Source organism: Pyrus communis, chromosome 2 (genome assembly GCF_041283825.1).
Source record: "Pyrus communis isolate YQ-2024b chromosome 2, ASM4128382v1, whole genome shotgun sequence".
Classification (NCBI taxonomy): Eukaryota; Viridiplantae; Streptophyta; class Magnoliopsida; order Rosales; family Rosaceae; genus Pyrus; species Pyrus communis.
In genome coordinates this window covers 21,323,460-21,347,829 of record NC_142566.1, presented here as the reverse complement: position 1 = coordinate 21,347,829, position 24,370 = coordinate 21,323,460, and the positions used below count along the sequence as shown (strand labels likewise).

The 24,370-nt window shown below is 36.5% G+C and overlaps 5 protein-coding genes across 5 annotated transcripts; all 5 read right to left on the bottom strand.

The window, feature by feature from the left end:
* Nucleotides 1-145: 145 nt before the first annotated feature.
* Nucleotides 146-902, bottom strand: LOC137746454 (uncharacterized). Its single transcript, XM_068486468.2, has 2 exons — nt 561-902; nt 146-491 (listed from the first exon to the last, which is right to left on the bottom strand). Exons 1-2 carry the CDS (start codon nt 726-728, stop codon nt 288-290), a joined length of 372 nt encoding a protein of 123 aa, XP_068342569.2. The 5' UTR covers nt 729-902; the 3' UTR covers nt 146-287.
* Nucleotides 903-2,100: 1,198 nt separating this feature from the next.
* Nucleotides 2,101-4,937, bottom strand: LOC137748438 (protein FAR1-RELATED SEQUENCE 5). The gene is made up of 2 exons (XM_068488588.2): nt 4,734-4,937; nt 2,101-4,431 (listed from the first exon to the last, which is right to left on the bottom strand). The coding sequence occupies exon 2, from the start codon at nt 4,414-4,416 to the stop codon at nt 2,377-2,379; it is 2,040 nt and encodes a 679-aa protein (XP_068344689.2). The 5' UTR covers nt 4,417-4,431; nt 4,734-4,937; the 3' UTR covers nt 2,101-2,376.
* Nucleotides 4,938-5,899: 962 nt separating this feature from the next.
* LOC148698721 (uncharacterized) lies at nt 5,900-7,831 on the bottom strand. Its single transcript, XM_088686743.1, has 2 exons — nt 7,329-7,831; nt 5,900-6,396 (listed from the first exon to the last, which is right to left on the bottom strand). Exons 1-2 carry the CDS (start codon nt 7,650-7,652, stop codon nt 6,070-6,072), a joined length of 651 nt encoding a protein of 216 aa, XP_088542869.1. The 5' UTR covers nt 7,653-7,831; the 3' UTR covers nt 5,900-6,069.
* A 1,611-nt stretch (nt 7,832-9,442) lies between these two features.
* On the bottom strand, nt 9,443-11,110 carry LOC148698720 (dehydrin Rab16C-like). The gene is made up of 2 exons (XM_088686754.1): nt 10,807-11,110; nt 9,443-9,990 (listed from the first exon to the last, which is right to left on the bottom strand). Exons 1-2 carry the CDS (start codon nt 11,038-11,040, stop codon nt 9,658-9,660), a joined length of 567 nt encoding a protein of 188 aa, XP_088542880.1. The 5' UTR covers nt 11,041-11,110; the 3' UTR covers nt 9,443-9,657.
* A 4,163-nt stretch (nt 11,111-15,273) lies between these two features.
* LOC137747602 (uncharacterized) lies at nt 15,274-16,680 on the bottom strand. The gene is made up of 2 exons (XM_068487739.2): nt 16,300-16,680; nt 15,274-15,818 (listed from the first exon to the last, which is right to left on the bottom strand). Exons 1-2 carry the CDS (start codon nt 16,525-16,527, stop codon nt 15,462-15,464), a joined length of 585 nt encoding a protein of 194 aa, XP_068343840.2. The 5' UTR covers nt 16,528-16,680; the 3' UTR covers nt 15,274-15,461.
* Nucleotides 16,681-24,370: the final 7,690 nt, after the last annotated feature.

Here is a 24,370-nt window from a genome sequence, read left to right as displayed (position 1 = left end):
ATTTTGACAAAGTTGACGAAAAAGACCACAGCCACACGTTTTGATGAGTTGGGGGACCAATGATACTAAATTTTTAGTTGAAGAACTATTACTCTAATTTGATTAAAGTTGAGGGACCATTACTACAATTTACTCAAAGTAAAACTACAGAATCACTGACATGTTAAAAAGAAAAAAATAATTACGACTAAGAACTTAGCTTAAGCTTTACATTACAGCAAAAAGTTCAAAATTTTCATTACAACTCAGAACAAAGCTACTGAGGTAGTAAGAAGATCCGCAAGACTTCAAGGAGACTTGGGTTGTGGAGAATCACTTCCTGGCTTCGGCTTCTGCTTGAAGTTGTTGTGCTTTGTAAACCAAGTGGTGTACAGAAACTGCTTCTGAGCCCCTACATGGTTGCATATCAATCTGAGCTTCTGCCTCTCCCTCATCCACCTCAGCACTATCTTCATGTGCCTCTTGCTCGTCAACCCTCTCAACCCGACTTCCTGAAAGAAAAAACCACTCAGACATTTCATCAAACACTTGGTGCGCGAAAACGAAATCACTGAGATTACCTTGACGTGATCCCAGGTTTCGGAAATGGTGAGAGGGCCGTGCTCCTTGACGATGTCGAAGATGGCCCTGGTGATGGCCTGTGTCTGCTCAGGTGGGGTATTGAGCTCTATGGGTTTCATCGGAGGTTTTGGTTTCCGAGCGATGCACCTGATCGCTGTCCCAAACATGTTTCCGATTTCCCTTTTGCTAAAGAGAGTGGGCTAACAAATATAACCCGTCACAATTTTTTGACAAAAAGAGAACCAACTAGAATAAAATAGAAATATAATAAACCCTATATAACCACTTAGTACTACGATCTAGTAGTATTCCTCCTACTTATCTGGTCCAGTATTATTCCTCCCACTTATCTTAGCTTCGATTCTCGCCAATGGTGAATTTGAATCACATTATTTCTAGCTTATTGTGAGACTAAATCTCATCTCTCCCTTTTAATGTAAATAATATCGTTTATTTAAAAAAAAAAAAAAAAAAACGAATATAAACCGATTTAGCATCATTCTGGAAAAGAAGAAGAGTATCCCTCTGGTCCTATTTTCGACCATATTCATAAGCGGTTTATTTGTGAAAATTTTCTACGGTGCAAAACATATATTAGTTCAAAGTCATTTAAAATACGAGATGGATGGTAAACAATTTGCAGTTGGTTAAAAGCGTCACGTGACATATTACTCATTTAATTTAACACGTTGTCAGCTCTACCAGAATTTTTTTTCCCGAGTAGGAATACAATGGTGTTGGTTTTCGACTCCCATCGACCATAGAGCTAAGGATTGCTGCGCGCACACCTGGTATATGTCGACCTGATCGAAGAATTTGTCTTCGTGATTACGATCTGGGTTGAGGTGACTGATCTTCCACACGCCATTATCCACAGTGAATCGAATCATATAGCCTTACAGCCTGTTCTCGTGTCTAGTCTTCTTGTCACGCCCCAATTTCGACATAAGCTCAGAATCAACATGTGACAGCAAAAATAGCGGTACAGTAATACAAACTTAAGTGGGAGTGTCAAATCACCACCTTTGTTTTCTTCCCAACCTTCCAGTTCCAGTTTAAATAGCATGTTCACGTTTAATTTTACCAAAAAATAAAGAAATGTGGGAATCATCCTATATCACCATTCTTTGCTTTTTTCAAACTTGCATGGCACAGGTCCAGTGTGGCGTCTCTTGCCAATAGTACAAAGACGTGTTAGTTATCTTTGCATTTCAAAAAATTAAAAAAAATGTTGGTTTCTCTCCACGTACCTTGTATCGTTGGCACAGAATGCCACCGTAGCAGTGTATGTTGTGCCATCCATACTGCAAGTGAATCAAGATAACTCTTCTACACCGTGCTTAAAGGTCGAGAAACCAGTGTGTCCCGACTCCAGAAGCACTCAAAGGGTTTATATTCATTTCTAGCCAAAACTCTGTAAGTTTTCATTACCACATAACCTAGAAATAAAATGCCAAGACAGCAAGTTTGTTCTAAACAGCAATAACACAGCTGCACATAAATTAAATTATAACAGGCGCACAAGTGAAAAGATGCTACTTCAGATCAGTAAAATCCATTAATATTAATGTACTATAGCACTTAACGGCGATACAAAGTATATAAAGATTAACCAAGATAAATTATAGATTTCAAACTCCAGTATTGACAACAAATCTAATAACCGGATACATCTAACATCAATGAACCGACACTAGAAAAAGAAAACGATGTACAACGTTGGCTTCTACAAAAGAAGAAAAATAAGAATCTAACCTTTCATTCTGAACATCTTATGCAATGAAGTGCAATTTTTCAATCTAGGAGACTTGTCCTTTAGCTGTCACAACCGGGGGATTCCACACTCCCATTATCAAGAGACATATCGCGAACAGATTGGTCATCTACTTTGCTCAAATTTCCTAGCATGTAGGTAGTTTCCTCGTCACTTTCCAGCAACTTTATGGTCTCCGCTAACTTTTGTTTGACAATCCTTTTTCCCGAATCACACAATGAGCCTATACTGAAAACATTCGTTCCTTCATGCATCAACTCACTTAGGCGCAACGATTGAGAAGAGTTCGCCTTTCCATCTGGTGACTTACTGAACTTATTACTCGCCACAATCCCTTTTTTGGCCTCTCTAGTCCATCTCTTCACTATGTATTGTGTCGGTATGCTTGTGAAGTTTTTAGAATCCAACACTTTGAGGGCATGACGACACAACAAGCCCATCGATTCAAATAACTTACAAGAACAAGAAACTGTGGATGTAGTAGAGTTGTACTGAATCATGAAGACTCTTTGATGACCCTCTTCGACTGCTTCATAAATATATTGGTTGCCGTCATTACCAACTTCCACCATCCTCACCCCAAAAATGCTCATAAGCTCATTTTCAAAGAATGAATACATTTTGACAGTGTATTCAGTAGCTGCATGCTTAAATATACTACTATTTACTCTAAGACGAGGCTTCGCATTTTTACAACGAAAATCCTCTTCCAACTCTGTGAACCGCATCTTTTTGGTTTTTTGCTCATAGTGCTGTACAAAACTAACAAGATCCACTATTTTTCTGGAAACTTGATGGAAAATGGTGTTCGTATTCTCACCCCTCTGGCTTGATCCAATATTTGCTGAGAAAGCATCTGAGCTAAATGCTGGACACCATTTCTCTCGAAGTGAATACAACATCTTTAGCCACGAGTTGCTTTCAAGGTTGAACATTTTAATCATGTCATCCCAGGCATGTTGAAGTTCTTGTTCAGTAAAACAATCGTAAAAGCATTTGTTGAAGTGCTTTTGGAATTCAGGATCAGCATAAAGACTACCAAGATGTTGTGTAGCATTCTTGGAGATTTGCCAATTGCTTAACAGATGGCGCGTCTCTGGAAACACAATCTCAATTGCCTTTGCCTTTTCCATTGCTTTATTCTCATCCGTGAAAATGGTTACTGGCTGTTTATTTCCCACTGACTCCAAAAATGTTTCAAACAACCACGTAAATGAGGCAGTGCTCTCGTCCAATAAAAAAGCACAACCAAATGAGATATTCTTCCAATGGTGATTAACTCCCAAAAATGGAGCACAAATTAGATTGTTGTTGGTTCGAAACGTAGTGTCAAAGCATACAACGTCGGCAAAGCAATCATAATCCAACTTTGATCTACCGTCTCTCCAAAAATAATTTGTGATCCGATTAAACTGATCCACCTGTACACTGTAGAAAAAACTCGGATCCTCCATCTGTTTACGTTTAAAATAGTTTATCAAGCTTTGTCCATCCCCTGCAATCCATTCATCCTTCCCCCTTTGCAAACAATTATGCGAATCTTTATTACTAACCCCAACATTCTCAGCACTTCCAAATTCCTTTCCTGAATATGATTGCAACTTTGCTGGTCGTATACTCCCATCAACCTTAGAGCTGCCAAGTATAGTTGCACGAACACTTGGTATATTTCTCCCCGACCTCAGAAACTGTCGCTCTTCAGGCCTAGCGAACTCGTGATTATGAATTGGATTAATGTACGAGAGCTTCCATACACCATTTTCCACATTGAACCGAATCACAGCCTTGCAACCTGTCCTCGTGTCCAATCTTCGAACTTTTCTCGCTTCACACAAGTCTTCATCTACTTGAAACCCTTCTTTCGAGCACGTGTATTCTCTCTGCCGGACATTGTTCTGCGAATCTCTCCGAAGATGACCTTTCCGAATACTAAAACCTTTGTTGAAGGCATAGGTGTTGCATAGCTGGTAAGCCTCAGCTTCATCACTAACCTCCATTCCTACTCTCAGTTCATCAATTTCTCCGAAAACTTCGTCATTGTCGCTTTTTTCTAATGATTCCTTTTGAGAATCACTATCCATTTAGCTCAAATCAGCCTAATCATAAATGAATAATTAATTTATGTAAATAAAATTAAAATTTAACTCCTAACAAAATAAAGGTGCAAAATTTAAGATGAATCCCAAAATTTTCAATAAAATCGAAATAGCCCATTTCGCTAAAAAAGATGTTAATTCATATTTTCAATCGCAAAATTAAATTGAAATAATTGTCTGATTCTTCCCCAAAATTTTCTCAGCCATTAAAATTTCAAAACTTCCAACTTCAAAATTTTCAGAAATGAAAAAAAGAAGGCAACAATCATATCATCAAAGAACCAGAGAGGAGAGACGATTACCTGGTTTTTCCGATAAACCAGAGAGACGAAGGAGAGTCGATACGTCGTCGTTTAGAGGAGGAACGGGAGGAGGAGTTTGGGCTGAGAGGAGTGCAGTTGTGCTGTGCTGGCACTGTGCGAATAGAAAAGGGTCTAGAGATTAGGGAGGAACAAAACGCAGCGTTCTCATCCCGTCTCTTTATCAAATACAAAATTTCACTTTTGGTCTCTCTAATGTACGCCGAGTTTATTTTAGTCCTCCTAATTTTTATTGTGTGAATGTTGACTTTGTAATATACCAAAAGCTGCAACTCGAGAGCTGGTTTGAGATTGTAGTGCTTTTATAAAAAAATGGCTTATTAAAATGTTTTAAGCATCAAATATATTTGGTAAAATAAAAAAAAATGTTTTTTTTATTTAAATTAAGTTTACTCAACACTCAGATACTATTATTTTTTGTAATTTGTTAAAAACATTTTTACATAAAAAAAATTTACCAAACACTTAACAAATTTAATTTACAGCTGTTTATTCTCGTACAAAAACATTTGTTTTTTTCAAAAGCACAACAATACCAAACTAAGCCACTTCATAACCATCTTTTGAAAAAATTCAAGAAAACTCCTTAAAATCCCATGACTAATAGTGTATATTAGAAGAACTTCAAGTCATTCGGTCTTATGCTGGGTTGAAACAAACGAAGGGGTAACTCATGAGTTCTGTGCAGGTGAAACAACCCATCGAGAGTACACCGAGATTAAGACGACGTTGGATGACATTCTGGACAGATTACAAGCTCATGGCTACCAGCCAAACCTGGATTCGGCCGCTTATGCTGTGGGAGACGAAGAAAAGACGCGTATATTAATGTCTCATAGTGAAAAGCTAGCTTTAGCATATGCATTGCTCAGTAGAGATTCTGGTTCCACCAATAAGATCATGAAGAACATTAGGATTTCGGACACTGTCATTCGTTCATGTGCGGCACGTCCTAGGTTACAGGGAGGGAGATTGTCGTGAGAGGTAGCATGAGATTCCACCACTTCCGCAACGGGACATGCTCTTGCGGGAACTTTTGGTGATTGAACCTGCAGATAATGATTGTTGGAAGAAGATTACAGTGCAATGTTTGATATGGCGGAAGGCCGGTTTTGTGTGTAATATGATCATCTATGGAAGGCAAATGCTTCAGCCAATGCAGTTTATATATTAACATAATAGACAACAAAGTTTCACATCACAAAGACAGACATTGCGTAGTGCTCTCGGTGCGTTAGCCACACAAACAACTCAGCTCACACCTAGAGGCACCAGTAGCTTATTATACGACCGATATAATACTAACAAACCACTGTATTTATATCTTGTGGTGTCCGCTGCGAAGCTTCTCTATGATCTTGTCCATGATCCCCTTCTTTTCATGGTGCTCCTCCGTGTAAGCGGTGCCGCCGCCGGAGGGTGTGGTGGTCGACGTAGTAATATGTGAGTAGTGGGGGTCATCCTTGTGGCCAGTACTCGGCAGCTTGTCCTCGATCTTGTCCATCATCCCTTTTTCCTGGTGGTGCCCTCCTGGGTTGGTAGTGCCGTATGCTGTGTCAGTTGTGGTTGAACCTGGGAGCTTCTCATTTATCTTCTGTTTCAGCCCCTTCTTCTTCCTCCTCCCACCTAGCCCATCATCCTCTGACTACAGCACAATAATTAAATACCCAACATGTAACCACCAAGAGAAAAATACAAGTTGACAATTTCAAGGGAAATTTTACATTCCTTATGTCTCTTGAAATTGGAATACCAAGTCCATAAAAAATCCACCGGAAGAATTGAATGCCTTATTGAACAATACTTGCATAACCTATCTTCACCGAAAATTTTTTATAATAAGAACAGTTTAATTTTTTAATCTTTATTTAAAATTATGTGTACAAAAATCATTTGAATAGGATAATTTAAGATTATGTGTACAAAAATCATTTTAATAGAATATCGTTTTTAGTCATCCAAATGTATCACATAAATCAACAATGTAGAAAAATCATTTGAATAGGATATCGTTTAGTCATTCAAATATATCTCATACATCAACAATGTAGATACCAAGTAACATTATAAAGATCAACCGTTCATTTATTCCATAAATTTAGATGACTAAATAATGTTCGATTCAAATGAGCTTTTCGTAGGGATTGATAATCTTTAAATTAAGATTTAAAAATTGAATGACCTCGATTATAAAACTTCTAGGATGAAGACGCAATTGGGGAAATGAGCTCATTTCCCAAGAGAGGAATGCAAATATTATTCTTTCTAGTGACTATGGTCAATTCTAATAAAATGTGACACGTTGATTTGCATTTACAGAGTACAGTACATGAAATTAATTTGATCAGTGAGATGATTCAAATAATTGTACATATTTACCCAAAATTAATACCATTAGTATCCTGGCTAATTGTATAAGGATTTACACACATTCATTTTCGTGAAAATTATGTAGTTAATTAAGTCTAATTTTTTGCTAGCAAGGTCTAATCTTTTTAGACAAAATAATGGTACAAATTATAAAATCCTAAGAAAAATTAAGATCAAATATTTATATGGGAAAATGAGATTACTTACAGAGCTAGAGCTTGAGCTGGCGGAGCGATGAAGCATGCCAGTGACACCATGGTGCTCTTTCCTGCCGTAATCGTGACCAAGTGTGCCGTGACCACCTGCCGTGGTGGCAGCATAGCCAGTGGTCACAACGGCCGTGTGATGAGCACCGTATTCTCCGGTGGTGGCAGGAGTGATGCCAGTAGTAGCACCGTGATGGCCAAGTGGGTTTCCATACTTGTCCACTCGGGGAACCAGGGGGTTGCTGTTCTCGTCAGTTCCCTGAGTTGGGTTGCCGCAGGCGGCGTTGGGTGGTGCCCCGTATTGATGATTTTGTAAATGCGCCATTTTCTAAAAACACAATGAAACCTTTTCTTCTTGTTGAAAAATTTTGAATATGCTTCGATGAGGATTTGATTTTGATGAAGTCTGACAATTTGGGTCGGTTTATATAAGCAAATTAACAAAACATGCACGTCACAGTAGGGTTCTTGCTGTTTGCCAAACTTCAATAATTTGTAAAACTATCCCCACTCTCTCTGTATACATGTCGTATACGGTATACCTCACATTGCCACAAAAGCAACTCCCGACAGCAAAAATAGTGTTAGACATGTCGTATAGCTCACATTACCAATACCTTCAAAGCAACTCCCGACATAAAAAAATAATAGAAATTGGATTGTTCATGCAACTAGCTTCTATCGCTAGTGTACTCGATGTTGGATAAATATCAATAATCAATGATAAATTTATATATGTTAATAAATAATAAATACGAATAAATAATTTACCGGAGTATGAATATAACGAAATAATATTAGACAGACAAATTGAAGATCAAGGTTTGCGTACAACAATGTCCTTGAAACAGAAATTTCGCCCCTACTCAGTGCTTGTAGTTCTACAGACGTCTGCTTCACCAGTATTCAATGATCTAAGTCAGAATTCTAGCACCTGAAAACTTAACTGCTGGCGAATTTCTTTGTGGTTCTCTCACTAATAATGTTTGGGATTGTAGAAGAATTTTATGTTTTTATGTTCTAAATGTAATGCAGATGGATGTATATATATATAATAGGTTTATGCATGTTCGCAACAGGTATAAGAATGAGATGAGTTTGGTGGGAGACATCTTCTTAAAGGGTGCTTTATTTTTAATTATAAAACTCAATCCCAAGGTTGAGCTCAATTTTATTCTCTATTGTTCATTACTCCATTCACTCTCTATAAGGGACAAAGTCTTATAAAGTAAGAATCTTTTTGTAATAACCAAAGTGGAATAATAAAATTTCTACTCAAAACTTCCAACATTTGGAAGCAAGCTATACAGCCACCTTGAATGAATGAATGAAAAGAAATGCACTTGAAAGCTATTAACCAATGACACTTGGCAAACAAATATGAGTGGTTAATTACAAAATTATTTCAGAATTGAGTTGGTTAAAAGGGTAATATTGTAATTGAATGAGGTCGTTAGAGAGTGCTCTTGTAATTGTAGGAAGTCATTGGTTACTATATATAACCATGAGAAAATTTGAAATAGGTCTAATTTTATAGATTACCTTTTGAAATGACTTTTAACTTTTGAAATAGGTCCAATTTTTAGTTACTTTGGACTCATATCAAAAAATCCTATAACCATTAGACTCTTCCATGTTAAAAAAAAAAAAAAAAAAAAAAAAAAAAAAAAAAAAAAAAAAAAAAAAAAAACTCAATCTGTATGAACTATTGAAAATCAGAGAAATTGAAGCTCGATTCCTTCTTACTTCTTCTTCTTCGTTTGCTTGTTTACTTTGTTCTTGTGAGAACCTTAGAGCTGTTAATAAAAGCAAGCTACAGCTAACTCAAATCAATCAATGAAACCGCTCCCAGTAGGCGGGCGGCGTGCTCATCTTGTGTGACAAGACCATAGAGCGAGTGGCTCTCCTCTGTGTGAACTTATCTTGTGTGAAAAGCCCGTAGAGCGAGTGACTATTCTAGATGAGCAGCTGTGTGAGAAAGAGGAATTCGAACTTGATATTGATATCAGCGGAGGCGTTTGCAAGCGGGCAAACTAAATAACATGTTCATGTTCTTATTGCTACTCATTTGTAGGATCTTATTAAACCAATATTGCAACAATAGTCAAACCGGAATTACCGTTACTCGAACGAGCACTAAATATATTAATATAAACGACAGACAAAGTTACATATCACAAAGACAAACGATATTGCGTAGTGTTCGGTGCATTAGCCACACCAGAGCTCAGCTCGCACCAGGCTCCGCTAGCTTATTATACGATTCAACAACACTAAACTACTGTATACATACTGTAGGCTTTTATTAATACAGGAATGATATATAATCTCTAGTGGTTTCCGCCGGGAAGCTTCTCTTTGATCTTGTCCATGATCCCCTTCTTTTCGTGGTGCTCCTCCGTGTAGGTGGCACCGCCGTAGGGAGTTGTGGTCGTAGTAGCATGTGTTGTGGTTGAGTAGTGGGGGTCATCCTTGTGGCCAGTACCCGGCAGCTTGTCCTTCATCTTGTCCATCACCCCCTTTTCCTGCTGGTGCCCTCCTGGATAGGTGGTGCCAGCGGTGCCGTAAGTTGTATCAGTCGTGGTTGATCCCGGGAGCTTCTCCTTTATCTTCTGTTTCAACCCCTTCTTCTTCCTCCTCCCACCTAGCCCATCATCCTCCGACTACACCAAAATAAATACACGCCGACATATGAATTTCTTTTTCAGGGGGAATTACAAGTTAATTAACAATATTAATATTATAATTAGTGTCCCAAGAGTATAGGAAACAATTCTTCTACAATTATACGTAGCACCGAGTATAATAGAAATTGATGATCAAATCCTGCCAATAAGAGTTGGATCTTGCATAAAAATTGTATCTACGCGGTATGTGCCATTGTATACAAGTTAAAAATTTCCGAGGGAATAACTTCTGTTTTAAATGAAATCTATCTTGTTGTATTAATTAAAAATTAGTCAACATGCTACAGTACAATCATTCTCATGAATATATCCCTAAATGTTGCACATCAATCCGCATTTGCAAGGTGTACATAGTCTATTTGTAGAGAAATTTTTTAGTGTATCGGAACACGCCTAATAAACCTGATCTAATAATGCTACCATTAAAATTTTTGCTTATTGGCCAGGTAACATGATACAAATAACAATAGGGGACCTCCTACATATAGAGAAATTTTTTATTGTATCAGAACACACCTAATACACCAGGTCTAATACTACCGATTAAAATTTTTACTAGTTTCTAATAATACAATTATATTGGGGTACCGGACCCTGCTACAGGCGCATTGAAAATTTTCTACGTGCTTATATTATAGGATTGAATACAAATTCATGTGTGTATGTGCCTAATTAAGCCTAACCTTTTTGGCTAACTTGGTCTATAGACAAAATCATGGTACACGCTATTAAGTGAATCCTACGTAAATTAACATCACATTTTCATATGAGAAAAAATAAGAAATCACTTACAGAGCTAGAGCTTGAGCTGCCAGAGCGGTGGAGCACCCCAGTGACACCATGGTGCTCTTTCCTGCCGTAATCGTGACCAGTGGTCGCAGCGGCTGTGTCATGAGCACCGTATCCTCCGGTGGTGGCACCTGTAGTAGCACCGCCAAGTGGGTTCCCGTACTCGTCGGTTCTCTGGATCGGGTTGCCGTAGGCGTCGGTTGGCTGTGCCCCGTGTTGATTATGCAGATGCGACATTTTTCAAAAACACAATTTGAGTCTGGAAGTTTGGATAATTTTGTTTGGGATTTGATGGGATTGGAGTGAAAATATGGCGGGATTATATAGGGAATTAACAAAACACGCATGTCACGGTAGGGTTTCTTACTTCTTACACGTACGTGAATAGTGACTTTCGATCATGATGACACGTTGGCTACTGGGACACCTGGCGACGTGAGAGAGGAACAAGTGTATCTTGCTGTCGGCATAGAATAATCAGATAGATAAGATTGGATGAGGGAGTCGGTCCTTATCACGGAGTTAAAAAGCTCGAGACACTCCACCGCGTCTGTGACTTTACGTGGTTGATAGATAACGACCTCTTGTATATGTTCAAGATTGGAACTTGGAAAGCATGGCATGGTTTACGTTTTTTACACATGCATGGCCGCGTAATTATCTTGATTTTTCTTTTCTATAGACGTGGGGAATTTGGATACGGATGAAGGGTGACTACGTACACTTGCTTTGTAATTATCTTGATTTAGATTTTTTTATTAATTTAGAATTTTTTTATGAGAACTTTCATGAAAAGAATTTAGATTAAATTTATTTTAATAAAAACCTATACTATAACTTTATTTAATGAAAAAGATTTAAACTTTATTGAAAAAACATAATTTTAATATTTGAAAAAAAAAAAAAAAAACTTATGTGTGGACATGCGCGCTCCTTACACAAACTGTTTATGAAACTTATTATATTATTTATGAAACTTAATTGTACTACACTGTTTAAGAAACTTACTACACTGTTTATGAAACTTAACGATACTACACTGTTTATGAAACTTAACAGTAGATGCTCGTCCCAGATTTTCAATTTCTTTCACTAGAATGTAATAAACGTCTACGCCGTTAAAGTCATGCATGGTTAAAAGAGAGGTAAAAAAAACAAAAACAAAAAAAAAAAAAAAAAAAAAAAAAACATGATAAAGATCAACATCAACACCCACACCTAACCAACTCCCTCCTAACCATACCGCCCCAAATGTGGTTCTGAATTGAACGAAACCTTCAATTTGAAATTTTAATTTAGAGGAATAAAATATGCTTGGATTATGTCAAAGGATTATGCAACTGAAGGATTGGTTAGGTGCTCTTTGCCCGCGCCTTTAGTTAGGTTTTTTTTGTTTTTTGTTTTGTTTTTCTTCCTCTTGTCCTTATCATTAGATAAAGTTATAGCATGATTTTTTGTTAAAACTCCAAGTTTTGAAGTCCTTTTCATTAGTTTTTTTTTATTGATTTCTTTATATCTTTAATTAATCACAACAACTTATAGATTTCATTTATAAGTACTTTTATAATGATTAAAATCGCTTCTTATGGCATGGATTGTAGATTTTAAAAACATTTTAAAGTGTTTTTTGAAAGAAGCATATGATATGTGCTTCTTGCAAGTGGCCCTTTACCACAGTGATGAAAATGTGTTGTGCCCTTACATGACGGCATGAGTTCAAACCTTGTTAGTGACTAATCTAATATTTAACTTACTAACATTATTGTTTCTCTCAAAAAAAAAAAAAAAAAGATATATGCTTCTCACTTGAATTTTTAATAAAAATTGATTAAAAACATGACTGAAAATGTTTTTTCAATCATTTTAAATATACTTCTAAATGAGCTATGTAATACATAGAAGTTACAACTTTTTGCAAAAGAAACTTTAGAGTCCATGGCCAATAGGTTTTTTTTGTTGGTAAAAGTGTAAGATTTATTACCGAACCACACTAAAATTTACAACAGGTGAGGTCCCATTACAAGAAAAGCCCAAAAGAAAATATGAGTTTGAGCCCATAATTAAAGAGCAAAATAAACAGAAAACCCTACTTTCCTTGTAACCGCCACCGATGTATCGCCACAGAACGTCGGTCCAACAGATGCCAAAAATCTAGCCAAACTATTCCACAGAAATGATGGACACGACTCCAACAACCTTCACAAAGCACCACAGATGACAGATTTGTAGCGAAACACATGAAGCTAGTGAGAGAACTCATAAGCAACAAAGTCGTTGAAGACAAATCCATGGGAGGTGGTGGTGTAAACACCCGAGCCAGAGCAAAACATACTTTTCCGATCCATGAGAGGTGGTGGTAAGGTCACCTGCACCGAAGCTCTATGCATATCCCGAAAAAATGGCGACAAAACGCGATTAAGAAAAGTAGCTACAAATCCGAAATCAAATGGGTTTGAGGAAAGTCTGGGAGGTGGAGGATGGGAAAGATGGTGAAAAGAAATTGGAATTGATGGCATAGGATTTGGAAAATTAAATCACAGATTGGTGACGAACCGGTGATTATGCGGTGAGTTTGAGTCTATCTTGCTGCAAGGCATGTGACAGTAAATGCTCATGAAATGTCATCACAAGCACAAATGCCGTCATAATTTTCATATTAATATTTTATAGTTAATTTGATAAGACGATCGATGGGTAAATGTAACGATTTACACAAGGTATCCGCCTATTAACCATGGAATCACGTAGCATATATAAGATTATTCGCGTGGATAATCTTTGTACATTGTTGGGAACCTTTTGATCTAGTTGAATTTTGGCCATGTGGAAACTTCTAGTCCCTCTAGTTCGTTTCCAGTACTAAGTTCTGAGATATTTTTAAAGAATTAGCGTGTCTTAAGAAATAATTGTTAATTTAATGACTCAATGACTGAATAATTATGGCAAATTATGAATTGCCTAAATGAAGTTGAGCGTGAAAGCTAAAAACTTATCAATTTAGCATAAGAAAACTTGTACATGCTTGCATGGTTTTAGGAATGGCTAACTTGAGAGTTCTTAAATCTTAATGGTATGGGAAATTTGAAGTGAATACAAGGAAAACTTGAAGAAATCCCTGGAAGATGAGGATAATTCCTCATTTAAGAATCAAGGTTTTCCACACTTAAAAGAGAAAAATTTGCTGTGTTTGGTGCAATCTTGTCTTGATTCCTCTTCCTCTGCGTTGTATCCCCCCTTCATGTTGTCTCCCTCTTTAAGTCTTTTTTTTTTTTCTTTCCATGAGTGCAGTTATAACTTCCCCTTTTGGTGTAAGGTTGAAGAACATTACTAGCCTCGTGAAGATTACGCTGAACACACTAACCAATCTTCTAGTCAATTTTAACAAATTTCTCTTTTAGAAATGTTCATCTTTGTTTTCTTTCTTTATTTTTCTGTGTAAACTTAATTTATTTTATTTTTACACAATCGGACTTCAAGATGTAATTAAACTTGTACATAAAATTTTTGGACCTAACATATATCATCTCGTAGTTTCCCAAAAAACAAAAAAACATATCATCTCGTTAAATAGTTTCCCGTTGGCAAAGGAAGGATCATCTTTATGTCTATAGCATTTTTGGACTACACGTCAATGTGTTGTAAAAGTCATATTGATGATGTCCTAATCTTTTGACCAGGGCACCTTTGTGTTTATCTCCAGCGGTGAGGGGATAAAAGATAAAATAAAAAGAATGAAAATGTCCTAATCTTTTGACCAGGGCAACTTTGTCTTTATCTCCAGCGGTGAGGGGATAAAAGAGAAAATAAACACTTTCATTCTTTTTATGTTTTTTTTTTTTCTTTCTTCAAATTATAGATTTTGTTAAATTATACGTTAGTTTAGCTAAGATTTCGTCCTCATACAAAAACTCAACACATTTACACTATTATCGTAAAATGCCACTTGCTTCATTCTTTTATGTTAGATAAAATAAAAATGGATAATTGTTAAGCTAAATAAAAATTATCTGATGCATATGGCAGACTGTTCTGTTAGTTATGTTCGTTTCAGTGTAATTAAAATAGAAATCTCGTGTTAAAATTTAAATCTCTTCTATGTATTTCTCTTGTATTAAATTTTCAAAATTTTTTAGGTTTTACCTTTTGTTTTTTTTTTTTGTCCATCTATATTTTTACACTAAGCAAAAAAAAAGAATTCGACTAAACCATTCAATGAGTAACCTAATTTGGTATCAAATTCATCATCTACTTAATTTAAAACCTCACTTATAAATAAGAGAGGTACCAATAGATCACGTACGTGTCATCATTAATGAATATCTTTTATCTTTTAACTATTGATTCAACATATCAAATTTTTCTTTTTACTCGATTGGTATATCGTTTTTATTGACATTAAGTAAAACCCGCTGAATCATTGAATTTACTTGTTAGCAGTTAAACTTAAAAGCATAATACTAATCTCAAAAATAGCACAAACAAATATACTATTAATACAAAGGGAACGACAGACAAAATTACACATAACAGAAACAAAAACAACAGTGCGCAACGATGGATCACCCACGCACGGATCACGCAACCGAGGTCAGACCAGACACTCTTTTATTATACACTGACTGGCATTTACATATAGTTATGTGAAACGGGATGATGATCTACTCGGCGTGGCCACCAGGAAGCTTGTCTTTGATCTTGTCCATTATGCCCTTCTTTTCCTGGGGCTCTCCTGTGCGCCCTGTCCCACCATAAGGTGCAGCAGTAGTTGACGTGTCATGAGAATACTGGTCATCCCTATTCCCACCTGGCAGCTTCTTCTTGATCTTGTCCGTCATACCCTTCTCCTGGCGTTGCCCTTCTTCACCTGTGTAAGTCGTCCCACCACCGTAAGGGGTAGTGGTCTGCGTTCCACCAGAGTACTGGTCATCCTTGTTACCACCACCTGGTAGCTTCTCCTTTATCTTCTCTTTCAGTCCCTTCTTCCTTCTCCCACCTATGCCATCATCTTCAGACGACTACAATAATAGAATGTTAGTTAGACCTGGTTACAAAAAATATATGTAAATATAATGCACATATGATACTTCACTACAAAGAAATTGTTCCATCTAGTAAGATAAAATGTTGATGCAATATTTGAATTTGAAGCATTGATTGTGTTGATATTCGAAAAACCAAAATGCGCAGATGCATAAGTTACGTGAACAATATACGCTAATTTCCGAATAGCATTGTTCGAGATAAGACATTTATACCGTCAAATATTGTGTTATTAATTTAGATCACTGCTTAAGTTCACCATCATTAGTACGCACAGTTTTTATTGCAAAAGTGCTAAATTGGACAAGAGAAATTTGTTGCTTGTTTGGTTTTCCTAGTAACATACGTCTAGGGAAAAAATTGTTCATAGTGCCCACATATTTGCAGCACAGCTCATGCATTAAATGAATTAACTTAGAACTACATATATATGGAGGTGAAAAGAGATGAACTTACAGAGCTGGAGCTTCCTGAGCGCTGAAGCACCGCGGGGCCGCCATGATGCCCAACAATCCCTTCATCACCAGTCTTGGCATCAGCAGTCCCGTAGCCGGTATCAGTCCGACCTTGTTGAACCGCGTTCCCGAACTCGTCGGTCCTACCGGCTCCGGCGCTACCATTGTAAGTCGGGTTCCCGTAGTACTCCTCGGTAGTTTTTTCTGGTGTTGAACCATAATTCGCCATATTTCAAAAGATAAACAAACAAATGAAACTGTAATAACAATGCCTTGCGACTAATACAACTTAATTGACAATACTTGTGATTTGTTCGGTATGATGCGTTTGATTTGGGTCTGGATTCGTTGGCTTATATAGACAACTGACCTGCACCAGCAAGGCATGCAGATATGAATGTGAGCGTAAATGCATTTTAACAACTTGGAGACGTGGCACTGCCAGGAAAATGATGACAAGTGAAAAATTAACGTCGGCAAGATATTTTGTTGCTTTTTGGGTCGGGCATATGGATAAGGAATGATATACATACCAGTTCCACTAGTGACCATGGATTTGGTGACACGTGCCATCCGTACCTGTTCCACTAGCTAGCTCCACGTGGATACTATCTTTTGGTTCTAGCCTTCTAGGTCATATTGTTAAGTAATTTCAAATCAGAATTGTTATTTGTATTTTAAAATTTTCATTCTACATTCTTTATAAATATATATTTTTCTAATATATAAAGTATGATATGTAGAATGAGATTTTTGGAATGTTAATAATAATTTCCTTTCAAATTTGATCTATAATTTCTCAAGAAGCCTATAGTCATAAGACTCATAACTTAAAACCATTACCAAATGATTTAGTGGTGAGAGACGAATTTCAGATTTATATTCTACATAATATGTTTTAAGTTCAATTCTTACCACTGATAAATCGTACGATGATGATCAGAGAAAGCTAAATTGCCTCTGTAAGTTTTTCTTCATTCTCCAAAAGACAAATTACTGTAGTGAAGTTACCAACCTGTTCATTTTTAAAAGAAAAAAAATGTAAACTCATAACTTTGCTATGAAACTTAGAGCTTTTTGACTTGGTAATGTGGCATGTCTGTTGGTGATAGCCTTCTAGGTCTTCTTGATCTTGCCGACACTATCCTGCAAGCTTTTCTCGTTTCAATTTTTATTTAGATTACAATATTCACGTACTTTTTCTTACATAAAAATTAATTTGAGTATGATCACAATTTTTTTACAATATTCGCGTACTTTCTTTACTTTTTATATATTTTTTTTAATTTTCAATCATTCAATTGAATAAATTAAAAAAAATATATGATGAAAAATTAATAAAAGTATGTGAATAGAATTTTCCTAACTTAGACATATGTCGACAGACTTGGCACCATTAAATCTTTTGCTCCACACGAATTTTCTACACTCCAAATAAAAGTGATATTTTTTACATAAAATTAATTTGAGTATGATAACATTTCTATGTCATATTGATGTATTATATAATGTAACAAATGATGCAGGTATATAATTAGCATCTAATGATATAAAATTTATTAATTAATCTAATATGTACTATAATTTGTCACATCAAGTGATACATAAAAAATGGTGCAAAAATTTGTCAACATTTTCTTTGATATAAATTTGTTCAAATAGTATTATTTTCATTTTTTGGGCAATAAATAGTGTTATTTTCAAGCACATCAATATTCATTCAAAAGTAGCTCATCCTTTTTTCACTTGCTATTTTTGTTTTGAATATACCCTCCTTCCATTTTCACTGTATTTTATTTATTTATTTTTTAGAAAAAATTAAGACAATTGGTGGCAAATCACGATTATCTACTCATTTTGAGCCCGGAAAAGCTATGGAAAATTTTATCCTGCTCATGGCCACAGTCAAACAAACTCCTCAGCTCAGAGCATTGAACCCAAGACCTCCCATATTTTTTTGTTTATTGGGAAGTTGCAATATGTGCCCTTATCACTGAGTCACTTGTTGTGGTTTTTCATTTTCACTATGTACTCTCTACGTTTAAGTGTGGATTACAAAGTCCTCATCGAATTAGAGTTAACTAATTCAAAACTATTTTCATCATTATTGCAGGTATATAAGATTGTACTTTTTAATTGTAATTAGTGTAAGATTCTTATTTAAATAGGATTGATATAACCATTTATCCACCTTTGGACTTCGTCGGATAATGATCATACTCCACTAGCTAGTTGTAAATTTCAATGGAGGCGTTGTGCAATTAAAGAATTGGGTGTTTATTTAACTTAACTTTTTGATTAATGAGATCACAAATCAAACAACGCTTAGACAGAAGCCAGAGTGTTATTGCTCTATTTGCACATTTGTCTTATTTAATTTGTTCAATTCTATTGATTCCTTTGATTCAACGTGATCTAATCTGGAGTTTAATTATCTCAATTTGTTCATTTATTTTGAATTAATTATTTTTACTTGACTAATTGTTGGATTGGTTGGTTTTTGATATGGGAAGGTGTTGCATGGACGAAGGAGAAGGACAAGTTGTTCTTGGTGGATTAACTCCATAATCATTTAATCATTTGATCATATGAAAACATGGGATCCTCACAAAAGCCAGTTTTCTCTCAGGACGCGTCGCTCTCTCATTCTACAACCCCATTTTGCATTCTCCTCATCATTTTAATGTAAAACTGTTCGTGCGACTCTAGAAATCCAGAGGAGGAAGAAGACGACATGCACTTTAGGTGAGATTTTTCAGCGTGACCGTCAAACGAGATGGTATACTATGTGTCGTTATATAAATGGTAGTATATGTGTGTTAAAAAGTTAATAACTTAAAAAATAAAAAATTTCACCACTTACATAAAAACACGTGATGTACCACTCGTGTTCTTGTGATAACTAAAAATTTCTCGCACTGGGAGGAGGAGGAGGAGGAGGAGGAGAGGTGGTGGGGGGAACCGATCCATCCTGCTGCTCCAAAGAAAGATTAATCCGATAATGATTACACGCACTAGAGAGTTGATAGGGCCGTTTCAGTGGCCAGAAAAAGAAAACAAAGAAGGAAGAGATGGACTTCCATTGCAGAAAATATTTGACTTGATGGGTACGCTTAAATAATTTTGAGGGGCCACATGCCACAAGGGATAACATGCATCGGTTTTTCACCAGACGACTTTTTTAGAAGAACGTTTCAGCCAAGGGAAGAGTTTCTATCTTATTCGACAACACAACCAATGCGGACGTGAGTGGTAAGATGTCGTACAAAGACATGATTTTTCTCCATACTCTGTATTCCTCGGTTTGTTACAAACATCAACCAAAAACAATTTAATATTACTATCCCCCTTTTGCCCAAAAGCACTTATGGCTCAGGCAATCATTTTTTTTTTCTATTCAATATCTGTCTTACATGATTACTATAATCTTGTGTATTTTAGTCTGTGAATGTTCATATTATATAACTCAATCATAAGAAGGTTGACTTCATTTTACGTTTATAATCAGTTTCATTTTCTCTCCAGTTACGCGAGATTTTACCATATAATTGATTGTTGCTTATCTATATAATGAAGATTCGGATAGACGCCAAAGGCTTCATGTATGTTTAGAAGAGAATGCTTTTGTTTGGAATGAATGTGTCTTTAATCATCTCTCATGGAGGGATTTATAAGATGTTACAATCCTATCATTAAGGAAAGAAATAATTTACATAAAATCATAATAAAATAAGAATCCCAAGATCACAAGAATATATACACAAAAGTCAACAATCCCCCTCAAGTTGGTGCATATATATCACACATGCCCAACTTGTGTAAGAAACTTAAAAACTTATGACTTGAAACAGCCTTTATGAGAATATCTGCCAACTGATGGTCAATTCTTATTGTTGATACCTCAATTATCTTCCTTTCTAATTTTTCTTTGATAAAGAATCGGTTAACTTCAACATGCTTTGTTCTATCATGTTGTACCAGGTTATGTGCAATGTCACGGGCAACTTTATTATCACAAAATAATTTCATAGGTTGATCATGTTCTATACCCATATCTCTTAGCAAAAGCTTAAGCCACAAAATTTCACAAATCCTCAAGGCCATACCTCTGTATTCAGCTTTTGCACTGGAACAGGCAACCATAATTTGTTTCTTACTACTCTATGTAACCAAGTTACTCCCAACGAATGTAAAGCAACCTGATGTTGAGTGTCTGTCGTCCATTAAACATGCCCAATCTACATCAACATAACCTTTAATTCTAAGATTCTTATTCTTTTAAAATAAAATTCCTTTTCCTAGACTTCCCTTCAAATATCGCAAGATTCTCATCACTGCATTCATATGTTGTTCTCCAGGATCATGCATGTATTGACTCACTACACTTAAGGCATAGGCAAGGTCCAGTCTTGTGTGTGCCAAGTACATTAAACGCCCTACTAACCTTTGTTATCTTCCTTTGTCTAATGGCACTTCATTAGGATTAACGCTAAGCTTCAATCCTTCCTCTAATGGTGTAGCTACTGGCTAACAAGCTGACATGCCGGTTTCGTGCAACAAATCAATAATATACTTCCTCTAAGACAAGAAAATTCCAAAACTACTTCTCAACACTTCAATCCCTAGAAAATATTTTAGGGATCCAAGGTCCTTCATCTCAAATTTTGTAGACAGGTATCTTTGCAAGGCCGCACGTTCTTCCAGATCTTTTCCTGTTACCACCATATCATCTACATACACAATGAGTGCAGTAAATTTCCCGTTTCGCCTTTTAAAAAATAGAGTATGATCAGAGTTACTTTGTCTATAACCAAACGCTCTCATAGATTTTGTGAATCTTTCAAACCATGCTCGTTGAGATTGCTTTAAACCATACAAGGATTTCTTCAACCTGTACACCTTTCTCTTATAATTATTTGGAGCATTACATCATGGTGGAATATCCATATAAATCTCTTATGTCAAATCTCCATGCAAGAATGCATTTTTCACATTGAACTGCTGTAAAGGCCAATTAGGATTTGCAACCAAGGACAACAAAGCACGAACTGTGTTGATCTTGGCCACATGAGAAAATATATCTGTATAATCAATTCCATTTTTTTGAGTGTACCCTTTTGCTACCAGTCTTGCCTTGAAACGATCTCCCGTCCCATTATCTTTGTATTTCACAATATAGACCCATTTACATCCCACAGGTTTTTTTCCAGTTGGCAAGTCCATGATCTCCCAGATAGCATTCTTCTTCAAAGACTTCAATTCTTCATTCATTGCTGCTTGCCAACGTGGATCAGCTAAAGCCTTTTACACAATGTTAGGAATATATACAGTAGATAATTGATATACAGATGACTTACTTAAGTTTGACATGTGGCTGGTAGACACATCATTACTTAACGGGTATAACACATTAGATTCTAGGTTTGGTCTATTAATTGGGTTCCTAGTTTTGCATTTAGGGTCTGCTTCGTAAGTAAGTCTAGGAATACCTCGGTTGACACGATTAGGGAGACAACATGGTGGTGGTCTATCTAGGAGCGAAGATAATTTATTATGGATATTAAGGCTCAAATGTGGTGAGATCGACTGTGAGGTAGCCGGCAACACTGAGCTGTTCAACAGTGAGAAAGTTGGCAAATAGTTGTCCAATGGTGAAGAAGGTAGTGAATTTTCCAGTTGTGTCGGTTCGTCCCTTTCGAAGTTTTCCACATTGTTTTCATGTGAATGATCACCACTTGACTCCAAGACATCACCACTTAATTCCAAGTTATTCACATCATTATTTTCTTGTGAATCATCACTACTTGTCTCCAAGACATCACCGCTTAAATCCAAATGATTCACAATATTATTTTCTTGTGAATCATCACCACTTGTCTCTAAGATATCACCACTCAAATCCAAATGATTCACAATATCTATATCATGAATAGTATAATCAAGAGTTTAAACTTCTTCCTGATTCTCCCCTTGAAGTCCAGACTCGGAATGGGCAAAGTACATATCATTTTCATGAAATGCAACATCCATAGTGATAAACAACTTCTCAGTCGGAGGATGATAACAACGATATCTTTTCTGATTTGAGGCATAACCCACAACACACACACCGTAAGGCTCGAGGTTTAAGCTTACTCATCTGTTGTTTATGGAGATGAACAAAGGCCACACGGCCAAACACATGAGGTGAAAGATTTGGTACTGCATGAGCATCAACATGTGAAGAGAGAGCCTAAAGTGGTGTTTGAAAATCAACTGACCGGGATGGAACGCGATTAATGAGATACGCAGCTGAGGTGAAAACTTCTCCCCAATATGACAACGGGAGACGTGCCTTGAGTAAGGAAGCACGAACAAACTTCAGAAGGTGACGGTTCTTGTGTTCTGCAACTTCATTTTGTTGTGGAGTATATGGACACGTAGTTTGATAAACGATACCCTGATGATCCAAAAAGACATGAAGTTCAGAGTTCACAAACTCGCCACCATTATCACTTATGAGAACCTTATTCATGACTTAAACTGCACTTACACCATTTTGTGAAATTACTGGAACAAGGAAGTAACTTTACTTTTGGACTTCATCAAAGAAACCTAAGTCATACGTGTGCGATTATCAATAAAAGTAACAAACCAATAAGCACCACCAAATGTAGCAGTTTTAGATGGTCCCCAAACATCATAATGGATTATCATAAATGGAACATAACTTTTTTTCAAATTGGGTGGAAATGAAGTACGATGACTTTTAGCCAATTCACAAACATCACATTTAAAGCTAGAAACACTATTCTTAAGAAATAGGCTAAGAAACAACCTCCGTAAATAACCGAAAGTAGCATGTCCAAGTCTACGATGCCACAACCAAATCTCCAAAGCTTTGTTTTGCTTCCCTTGAGGTCATTCCATAGTAAGAGCTTGTGTCAACATCTTGGTACTATTCGATGTTATCTCCAAGTAGTAAAGCTTCTCTTTTCTAATACCATAACCAATTGTCTTGCGAGTCCGAATATCCTTACAGACACAAAAGGAAGGCCAAAAAATCACAAAACAATGTAGGACGACGGTTATTTGAGCAACAGATAATAAATTATAATCAAGAGAAAGAACAACAAGCACGGTATCAAGACTAAGGGTATCTGAAATGGAGACGGTTCCTTCCTCGATAATAAGGGCAGAATTACCGTTGGTGACACTCACAACAGTTTTGGTGGATGGTTTTAGGTTTTATACCTGTCTAAAATCACAAGTCATATGTTCAACAGCACCAGAATCAATTATCTACGTATTATTCGTAACAGAGGCAGAAACCTTTAAAGCCTTACCATTGTTTCCTGTATTAGTAGAGGCAGACACTTTCGCAACTATATTTTCAGAATCTACCTTCGCATTAACAAACGAGGTATGCGTGGTCTTATTCTCATGTCTGAGTCGGATAGATCGATTTGAAGAGGTACAAGTCCAGACTGCCATTCCCAAGTAACTTTAACCAATTCGTTAGTAGGTGATTAATACAACCCAAATTTCCAAGGAGCCTAATTAGTTTCAATTAGCACGGGCCAATAAGCAAGATAGCCCACCAACCACGAATAGCCAATTAAAAAATTATAATTTAACTAAAACCAATCACTTTTTCTAGCCTATGTGGGCCTCAAGAAAAAAAAAACTAATTTTTCCTTTCTCTTTTGTCTCTTTGCCCTTTGTCCAATGTTTTCTTCGTACAAACAAAAAATTGACAACCAAACTCACTTAATTTGGAGCAGCAATAAGCATGTGTGTTGCAGATGAAGATGGTTAGGTTTTAAATTTAGGGGATGTACGATACGGTTTGCAGAGGTCTAGAAACTCCTCAGATAGTGGTACGGTGTAAAGAGTGTCGTAGTTTTAGGTCAGATGGATAGTTACAACAGCAACGTACGGGTCTGTGGGTTATGGGTCAAGCTTGATTTGGGGCAGTCGGATATGGCTTCGTGATGCAGCAACAGGCCGTAGTGGGTGAATGCAAAGGTCGACGCAGTGGACTCGGGGTTAGCAATGAAGGAGTCGCTCGCAGGTCAGAAGGGCACGATGCA

What these genes read in the sequence shown, in the direction of transcription:
- LOC137746454 (XM_068486468.2), bottom strand. Translation starts at nt 728, where the DNA reads ATGTTTGGGACAGCGATCAGGTGCATCGCTCGGAAACCAAAACCTCCG. An exon ending in AAACCTGGGATCACGTCAAG is followed by an intron (nt 492 to 560) that starts GTAATCTCAGTG and finishes TTTTTCTTTCAG; the next exon opens with GAAGTCGGGTTGAGAGGGTT.
- LOC137748438 (XM_068488588.2), bottom strand. Translation starts at nt 4,416, where the DNA reads ATGGATAGTGATTCTCAAAAGGAATCATTAGAAAAAAGCGACAATGAC.
- LOC148698721 (XM_088686743.1), bottom strand. Translation starts at nt 7,652, where the DNA reads ATGGCGCATTTACAAAATCATCAATACGGGGCACCACCCAACGCCGCC. An exon ending in CCAGCTCAAGCTCTAGCTCT is followed by an intron (nt 6,397 to 7,328) that starts GTAAGTAATCTC and finishes ATTGTGCTGTAG; the next exon opens with TCAGAGGATGATGGGCTAGG.
- LOC148698720 (XM_088686754.1), bottom strand. Translation starts at nt 11,040, where the DNA reads ATGTCGCATCTGCATAATCAACACGGGGCACAGCCAACCGACGCCTAC. An exon ending in GCAGCTCAAGCTCTAGCTCT is followed by an intron (nt 9,991 to 10,806) that starts GTAAGTGATTTC and finishes ATTTTGGTGTAG; the next exon opens with TCGGAGGATGATGGGCTAGG.
- LOC137747602 (XM_068487739.2), bottom strand. Translation starts at nt 16,527, where the DNA reads ATGGCGAATTATGGTTCAACACCAGAAAAAACTACCGAGGAGTACTAC. An exon ending in GCTCAGGAAGCTCCAGCTCT is followed by an intron (nt 15,819 to 16,299) that starts GTAAGTTCATCT and finishes CTATTATTGTAG; the next exon opens with TCGTCTGAAGATGATGGCAT.